The sequence below is a fragment of the Oncorhynchus keta genome, chromosome 32 (genome assembly GCF_023373465.1).
Source record: "Oncorhynchus keta strain PuntledgeMale-10-30-2019 chromosome 32, Oket_V2, whole genome shotgun sequence".
In the NCBI taxonomy this organism is placed as follows: domain Eukaryota; kingdom Metazoa; phylum Chordata; class Actinopteri; order Salmoniformes; family Salmonidae; genus Oncorhynchus; species Oncorhynchus keta.
In genome coordinates, this window is record NC_068452.1 from 10,950,560 (window position 1) to 10,960,208 (window position 9,649).

Genomic DNA, 9,649 nt, shown 5'->3' on the forward strand with positions numbered 1-9,649 from the left:
ATTATTATAGATGATATTCCACACAACATAGAGCGTGCACAGCGTAGCCTTTATGTCATTATTATAGATGATGTTCCACACCCCATAGAGCGTGCTCAGCGTAGCCTTTATGTCATTATTATAGATGATGTTCCACACCCCATAGAGCGTGCTCAGCGTAGCCTTTATGTCATTATTATAGATGATGTTCCACACCCCATAGAGCGTGCTCAGCGTAGCCTTTATGTCATTATTATAGATGATGTTCCACACCCCATAGAGCGTGCTCAGCGTAGCCTTTATGTCATTATTATAGATGATATTCCACACCCCATAGAGCGTGCTCAGCGTAGCCTTTATGTCATTATTATAGATGATGTTCCACACCCCATAGAGCGTGCTCAGCGTAGCCTTTATGTCATTATTATAGATGATGTTCCACACCCCATAGAGCGTGCTCAGCGTAGCCTTTATGTCATTATTATAGATGATATTCCACACCCCATAGAGCGTGCTCAGCGTAGCCTTTATGTCATTATTATAGATGATGTTCCACACCCCATAGAGCGTGCTCAGCGTAGCCTTTATGTCATTATTATAGATGATGTTCCACACCCCATAGAGCGTGCTCAGCGTAGCCTTTATGTCATTATTATAGATGATGTTCCACACCCCATAGAGCGTGCTCAGCGTAGCCTTTATGTCATTATTATAGATGATGTTCCACACCCCATAGAGCGTGCTCAGCGTAGCCTTTATGTCATTATTATAGATGATGTTCCACACCCCATAGAGCGTGCTCAGCGTAGCCTTTATGTCATTATTATAGATGATGTTCCACACCCCATAGAGCGTGCTCAGCGTAGCCTTTATGTCATTATTATAGATGATGTTCCACACCCCATAGAGCGTGCTCAGCGTAGCCTTTATGTCATTATTATAGATGATATTCCACACCCCATAGAGCGTGCTCAGCGTAGCCTTTATGTCATTATTATAGATGATGTTCCACACCCCATAGAGCGTGCTCAGCGTAGCCTTTATGTCATTATTATAGATGATGTTCCACACCCCATAGAGCGTGCTCAGCGTAGCCTTTATGTCATTATTATAGATGATGTTCCACACCCCATAGAGCGTGCTCAGCGTAGCCTTTATGTCATTATTATAGATGATGTTCCACACCCCATAGAGCGTGCTCAGCGTAGCCTTTATGTCATTATTATAGATGATGTTCCACACCCCATAGAGCGTGCTCAGCGTAGCCTTTATGTCATTATTATAGATGATGTTCCACACCCCATAGAGCGTGCTCAGCGTAGCGTCTCTGTCATTTACTAAACCACTGGCCGTGTTCCAGAGCATCAAATCCATGCTGCATTGCGGGAAAAAGTTTACTGGCTGACTGATTTATAAATAATAAGGCAGTCGCCTGCACTGTCGTCTGCAATGTCGAACCAATACCAAACTAGTCAAATCAAATTGTATTTGTCACATTCGCTGAATACAATAGGTGTAGATCTTACCGTGAAATGCTTACTTACAAGTCCTTAGCCAACCATGCAGTTCAAGAAATAGAAAACATTTACTAATTAAACTAAAGTAAACAATGAAATAAAAAGTAACACAATAAAATAACAATAACGAGTCTATATACAGGGGGTACCGGTACTGAGTCAATGTGGGGGGTGCAGGTTAGTTGAGGTAATTGAGATAATATTTACATGTATGTAGGAGTAAAATGACTGCATAGATAATAAACAGCGAGTAGCAGAAGCGTAAAAAAATTAGTTGGGGGGTCAATCTAAATAGTCCAGATGGCCATTTGATTACTAGGCGGGAGCACCTGGAGGGAGGAGACGGAGAGACAGCCTGGTGCGTGGTGCTGCCACCAGAGGCCTGGTGCAGGCACCGGATGGACCGGACCATGGAGGCACACTGGAGGTCTCGAGCACCGAGCCTGCACAACCTGTCGTGGCTGGATACTCCCCGTAGCCCGGCAAGTGCAGCGGGGTGGAACAGACCGCACTGGGCTGTGCTGGCGAACCGGGGACACCGTGCGTAGGGCTGGTGCCATATAACCCGGGCCGAGGAGACGCACTGGAGACCAGATGTGCTGAGCCGGCTTCATTGCTCCTGGCTCCATGCCCACTCTAGCCTGGCCGATATGAGGAGCTGCGATGTAGCGCACCGGGCTATGCCTGCGCACTGGGGACACCATGCGTCTCACGGCATAACACGATGCCTGCCTGGTCAACATCTCGCCACAGTAATCACGGGGAGTTGGCTCAGGTCTCCTACCTGACTTAACCACACTCCCTGTGTGTTTCCCCCCCAATAAATATTTGGGGCTGCCTCTCGGGCTTCCTTGCCAGCCGTGTTCCCTCAAAGCGCTGTCTTCCTTTACCTGCTGCCTCCACTCTCCTGGCTGCCTCCACCTGTTCCCATGGGAGGCGATCCCTTCCAGCCAGGATCTCCTCCCATGTGTAGGAACCCTTCCCGTCCAGAACGTCCTCCAATGTCCATGAGTCCATTCCACACTGATCCTGGTTACCACGCTGCTTGGTCCTTTTTTGGTGGGTAGTTCTGCAACGGTTTTCGTAGGTGGAAGAAGGTGAAGATGACCAAGGTGCAGCGTGGTAAGTGTCCATGTTCATATTTATATTATCTCAGAACACTAAGACAAGATAACAAAAAAATGACCAAAGTGAGGGTTGAAAATATGCTTGGCCTATCATGAGGGTGTCTGTGTGTGCTGGAAGTAGCATTTTGCAACATATGGTGTGACTAGCGTGAAGGCTATGGCTAACCTTGGGTGTAGGCAGTTATCATGAGTTGTGGGGGAGACATACAGTGCATAGTGTTGTGAAAACAAACTGTCTTTTGTTAGACAATAACAGGAGCCAGATGTGTGATAACTGTATCCAGAGTTTTGGCCCAGAAGATAATCTGCACAGCAACAACTACACCTGCCAACGGGAGCGCCTTGGGGACTGGGACCAGCTTGTGCTGCAACGATAGGCTGAGTGAGTCTAAACCACGCTCAGCCTCTACTCTGATAGGCCAGCTCAGAAGTGTGAACTACTTCTGTCAGAGTATATTAGAATAACTTTCTCAGGAACTAGTTAATTCTCTGTTCTGCCCTGCGTGGTGTTACAGTGAACCTGTATATACGAAAATTGCATTTACCATTTATTGCTTGACTAATAATAAAAAACATAGAAGATTCTCAGTGACTCCGTGTCACCTTTTGTCCTGATGCCAGATTCAATTGACGCAAGCCTAACACCAACACGAAACAGTTCTATACTTAGCGATTTCAATGCTCCGGGAATCAAACATAACATCACTGCCGAAAAGTTAACAAAAGAAAAAGGATCAAGCAGGTAAGATTTTCTCTTTCATTTTGAGCCCACAGCAAGATGGCACCAGAGCCTACCGTGTAAACGGTTTCCCTCTAGATAACACAACCTCACAGTGCATGAAAAGCATGAGGTGTGGCTAACGTTTGCAAGCTTGAGCTAGCTACCGAGGTAGCATACAAACTCGGTAGCACAGAGTGGATCCTCCATATGATGTTGAGACATAGTGCATTGTGGGTAGTTTCAAAGATATCTGGATATAAGTGAATAAATATGTAATGCTGCAAAACCATAACTGTTTGTGCTTATAGGAAACCAGATCTTCAATACAACTAGCTTACTAAGTCTTTAACCACACTGTGTTGTTACACTGGTGAGTAAAAACTCATGCTTCCTACCCATTAACTTTTTGCCTCAATATTAAATGTGCATTTTACTCAACTGCGTTACCCACTCCAGTCAGCAGATGGCGGTCTGGGAATTTAAGGCGATGCTGTTGGTGTGACGTATAATCTAGTGGACGGAACGCTTCTTTCAACAGCGCTTTCGTGTATATCAGCCACTGTGTTTAAAACACACTTCTGTCGTCTAGTTAGTTATCCAAATTTTATTTCATATTTACTTTGTTGTTGTTATTAGTCAGCTAGCGGTCTGGTTAAGTTAGCATTAGCCTAGCTAGCTAACATATCCGACCATGCGGTCACTAAGCTACTGTCCTTCTAAAGAAGAGGAGGATATCACAGTAAAACAAGAAGTAAAGGGTGAGGGCGTGACTGTGAAAGAAGAAAAAGACGCATTCAGAGTGAAAGAGGAGGAGGATGTTACAGTAAAAGGAGAGGAGGAAGAGAAAGAGGAGGATGTAGTTTATGGAGTGAAGGAGGAGGAGGGGGAGATGACTGTTACATTGAAAAATGAGGAAGAAGAGGAGGAAACTGGATATCTGGGCCCGATTTCCCAAACGCATCTTAACGCATCCAATGGTTCTAACGGTAAACTTAACCGTAAAATGGTTTTGGGAAACAGGGCCCTGATTAACACTCGTAAGTACTGTCTTAGAAACAGAGGCACAAACTCTGCAGTTGTTGAACTGATGTGTGGTGTTAAAGGGGAAATCTGCAATTGCTACATCCATATTGTGACTTTTAAATTATTTATTTCTAGCATTGATTCTTGAAGAATATAACACATGCTTCATGAGCTTAGTTCAACTGTTGTACCCCATCAGATCCCCAAATAAGCTGTTTTTACTCTAATGTTTAGAAACAATGTAAATCAACACTGTATAGCCTCAACATGGTTAAAACTATAATGTTGATATCATGGATGGTCAGTCCTTGCATCCATAGGTCTGTCTGTCTGTAGTTACATTTCTCCAACCCCATACTCATCTTATTGCCAAAACAGTGGTGGAATGACAGATTTGTTATTGTTTGAACTGCAGATTGCTGGGTTGTGTGGGTTTTTTAAACAGCAACAAAATGGCTGCCCAGAGACTTGGTTTGGTAAACAGCTGATGGATGGGGGAAGGAGAAGTGTAACCACTCTCAAATTAATAGAGAAAGCTATTGTAGAAACCGCAAGCCAACACCTAGCGACCTCGTCAAGAAGTTCAGACATCTTGGCGTAACAGTCACAAGGTGTTGACTTGACAGTCGCTGGACCCAGGTTTGAGTTCAGCTCAGGGCTACCCCCTGATTTCACTACACTATGAATACAAGGACTGGCCATCCATGATCTCATAATGATAGTTTAACCAGGTTTCTAGGCTATATAGTATATTCTAGAATTCATCCATGATGTCAAAATGATAGTTTAACCAGGTTTCTAGCCTATATAGTGTATTCTAGAATTCATCCATGATGTCATAATGATAGTTTAACCACGTTTCTAGGCTATATAGTATATTCTAGAATCCATCCATGATGTCATAATGATAGTTTAACCACGTTTCTAGGCTATATAGTATATTCTAGAATTCATCCATGATGTCATAATGATAGTTTAACCACGTTTCTAGGCTATATAGTATATTCTACAATCCATCCATGATGTCATGATGATAGTTTAACCAGGTTTCTAGGCTATATACTATATTCTAGAATTCATCCATGATGTCATAATGATAATTTAACCAGGTTTCTAGGATATATAGTATATTTTATAATTGCCAGTGTAGATATCCTGTGGAGGTCAAATTATTAGAGCTGTTGATAAGTCATTGTATAATATTCAGCCAAGTTTTTTTCATGCCATTACATTAAAGGCAAGACATACCTAGATTCAGTTACATTCATTAATTGGTTTGAAACCTTTGTTTTAAACCCTTCTCAAAGTTGGTGCCTTGACGGTTTGTCATGAAATACAATTTTTCTTTTTTTTTTTAAATGTAACCTTTATTGAACTAGGCAAGTCAGTTAAGAACAAATTCTTATTTACAATGACTGCCTACCCTGGACGACGCTGGGCCAATTGCGCGCCGCCCTATGGGACTGCCAATCAAGGCCGGTTGTGATACAGCCTGGATTTGAACCAGTGTGTCTGTAGTGATACCTCAAGCACTGAGATGCAGTGTCTGCTGTGCCACTCGGGAGCCCCAGAATCATGTTCCAGTGCTGTCCCCAACTAAAATACATCTTGGTCAACCAAGAGTCATCTGTTCTTTCTACCAATCGCCCCATGTGTTTTTATAAAATCTATATGTACTGAACTTGTCTGATGCTTTAAGCACGCCGTTTTGATTAAATAGATAAGACACACAAATGATTAGAGGGAGCCGGTCGTCAACATAACCCGACCAGAGGGAGCCCCCCTCTGCTGCTGGACTTCGTAAATTCATAAATTCTGCTGTTCTACTCCTGAAATGTTCAGTAATAAACTAATAGACTAAAGATAGATAGACTAATAGTATCTCAAAATGATTGTCTGTGAATAATCTACATTCTATCTAAATCTAAATTAAAATGACACAAATCTAACAGTAACTTTTTTTTGCCATTGTCAAGTATCTAAAAAAAATAGCCTACATAAAGCCAACAAATGAAAACATTGCATTCTGCAGGTAGAAAATATCCTGATGAAAATAAATATCCTAGAAATCACATTGCTTGCACATGGCCTGTCTACAACAAACTTGAAACATTGTATCAACTGTCAACTGGGTCAGGAAACTTGGTTAGCAAGCTTGCAACATTGTATAAAATATTCTAGGGCCTCAGTTTCCTGCTCCAGTGAGTTCTGGACAGACACAGCTGTAGGCTATTTGTGCAAAGGATAAGAAGTAATCAGGTATTTTATGACATTTCCATTGGATCAGAGCATTATATTTTTCCCTTTTATGCTGAGTGGTTATCGAACGGGCGAGAATTGGAAATATTTTACAAAAATACTTTGAGGAACTATTGTCATTCGCAATTGATTTTGATTAGACTTTGTTAACTTGCTGTTTGGAGGTGAAGAAAAATGACTTTGAGAAACTCCACAACTCATTAGTTTTGCAGCGTTAAGACAATGAGAAATACTATCAGACATCCCCAAATGGGCACATTTATAGGCCTACATTTGTGTGCATGCCAGGTAGACGAGTCCTACTGCTATATGTGTAATCAGTTATTACTATTCTTGCTCATTTTAAGACAATTGTCGAATAATGTTAACATTCATTACAGAAGTCAATTGTTGTATAACATCATGGCTACGCTGTTGGCATCTTTCCCCCTTCTGATGACCAGGTGGCGAATCGCATCTCTGCATGTCTGGCAGACATATCAGTGTGGATGACGGATCACCACCTCAAGCTGAACCTCGGCAAGACGGAGCTGCTCTTCCTCCCGGGGAAGGACTGCCCGTTCCATGATCTCGCCATCACGGTTGACAACTCCATTGTGTCCTCCTCCCAGAGCGCTAAGAACCTTGGCGTGATCCTGGACAACACCCTGTCGTTCTCAACTAACATCAAGGCGGTGGCCCGTTCCTGTAGGTTCATGCTCTACAACATCCGCAGAGTACGACCCTGCCTCACACAGGAAGCGGCGCAGGTCCTAATCCAGGCACTTGTCATCTCCCGTCTGGATTACTGCAACTCGCTGTTGGCTGGGCTCCTGCCTGTGCCATTAAACCCCTACAACTCATCCAGAACGCCGCAGCCCGTCTGGTGTTCAACCTTCCCAAGTTCTCTCACGTCACCCCGCTCCTCCGCTCTCTCCACTGGCTTCCAGTTGAAGCTCGCATCCGCTACAAGACTATGGTGCTTGCCTACGGAGCTGTGAGGGGAACGGCACCTCAGTACCTCCAGGCTCTGATCAGGCCCTACACCCAAACAAGGGCACTGCGTTCATCCACCTCTGGCCTGCTCGCCTCCCTACCACTGAGGAAGTACAGTTCCCGCCTCAGCCCAGTCAAAACTGTTCGCTGCTCTGGCCCCCAATGGTGGAACAAACTCCCCCACGACGCCAGGACAGCGGAGTCAATCACCACCTTCCGGAGACACCTGAAACCCCACCTCTTTAAGGAATACCTAGGATAGGATAAAGTAATCCTTCTCAGCCCCCCTTAAAAGATTTAGATGCACTATTGTAAAGTGGCTGTTCCACTGGATGTCATAAGGTGAATGCACCAATTTGTAAGTCGCTCTGGATTAGAGCGTCTGCTAAATGACTTAAATGTAAATGTAAATGTAATCACCTTTTACAGTGGATTACCGCTGTTGTGAGCCTTTAATCATCTGTCTGACTTTGTTGTTCACACAGGAGAGATACTTAACTATCGTGGATCCTCTGGGGAGCCTCAACAACCTCGTGATGCTGAAGAGACAGAGAAGAGTCTCTCCAGATCAGAACACCTCAATAAACACCTGCAGAGATCCACAGGGAAGAGAACTCACTGCTGCTCTGACTTTGGGAAGAGATTCACCTCATCAGGCATTAAAATTAATCAGAGAACACACACAGGAGAGAAACCTTATAGCTGTGATCAATGTGGGAAGAGTTTTTGTCAATCTGGAGAGCTGACAGTGCACCAGAGAATACACACAGGAGAGAAACTTTACAGATGTGTTCAATGTGGGAAAAATTATGGTTCATCTTGCCATCTGACTCTACACAAGAGAACACACACAGGAGAGAAATCTTATAGCTGTGATCAGTGTGACAAGAGATAATTTGATAAAGGATCTCTGTTCAAACATCAGAAAATACATGGAACTATTTTGTGTTATCAATGAAAAAATGTCACAATGTAGAATGTTTTTAACATTGTTGTAGGAGTATTTTAAGGAATTTCACAATGTAGAACCCTAAACGTTTGACCCATTCAATTGATTTTAGCGTTATATAGATATTAGCCTTGGGAGAAATCCAGGCTCTGAATTGAAAGAGTACTATTTATGTGATTTAACAAAAAGTGACTAACACAATAAGAGCTGTGTTACACTTACCATGTTGGTGACCCACTTGAATCAAAATGCAACACTTCAAAATGTAGTTAGCTGTTTTCTACAAATTGTCCTCTAACCAATGATGTACACATTATTCCCAGATTACGTGTGATTTTGAAGCTGTTAGTTTTAACAGGACATGCAACCTCATCTCCCTCCTCTCGCACAATTGATTTCAATATGATATCGATGAATGATGACAAATAAGTGTTGTGTTCCTTTGTTTAGCGACCCCTAAATTTAAATGCACCACTCCAAAATGTAGCTGACTGTCTTCTGCAGGTTGTCCTCTAACCAGTGAGGTAAAATATATATCCTATTTCAATGTGTTTTGTTTAGTTGTGTTAGTTTCAACAGCACGTACAACCTGATTTCCCCCCTAATTGATATCAGTTATTTATTGCTACTTGTCAAAACAACAGCGTTTTTGGTTCTTGTGCAGTTTATAAGGAGCTTGTTTAATAAAATACAAGTAATATGATTATTGTGTCAGATGTTTGTGTGTAAATTGCACATGTTATGTTTAGGTTTTCAATTTATCCCAAACTATTTCTGCATATTTGTTATTGATTTGGACACGCTAAAACTGTGTTTTAACATTGGGGCTATCCCACCTAGCAAAATGTAATTGAAAAGCCGTTGAAAATAAGACTGTGCAAACAAATATTTAAAATTTCCAATTCATGTAACATTTAGTAGTGATATTTATTTATATTTATGCAAACAACTGACAATTTTTTGGTACAATTATATTGACCTTGTTTCCCTGCTTTTAGAATATCAGGGTTCATTCTCAGATGTGCCAACCCAAATGTACTAGAGCATGACATTGGGTACTGGGCCCCGATCAAACAACATGCCAATCGAATGAACCCTG

General features: G+C 42.5%; 1 protein-coding gene across 1 annotated transcript; it reads left to right on the plus strand.

Annotated features, from left to right (window-relative positions):
• Nucleotides 1–3,823: 3,823 nt before the first annotated feature.
• On the plus strand, nucleotides 3,824–9,239 carry LOC127905933 (zinc finger protein 180-like). The gene is made up of 2 exons (XM_035747036.2): nucleotides 3,824–4,381; nucleotides 8,087–9,239. The coding sequence occupies exons 1-2, from the start codon at nucleotides 4,036–4,038 to the stop codon at nucleotides 8,494–8,496; spliced, it is 756 nt and encodes a 251-aa protein (XP_035602929.1). The 5' UTR covers nucleotides 3,824–4,035; the 3' UTR covers nucleotides 8,497–9,239.
• Nucleotides 9,240–9,649: the final 410 nt, after the last annotated feature.

Bases quoted from the DNA above. Each gene is read 5' to 3' on its own strand.
- LOC127905933 (XM_035747036.2), top strand. From the start codon at position 4,036: ATGCGGTCACTAAGCTACTGTCCTTCTAAAGAAGAGGAGGATATCACA. The intron at 4,382-8,086 runs GTAAGTACTGTC...TTGTTCACACAG, and splicing joins CAGGGCCCTGATTAACACTC to GAGAGATACTTAACTATCGT.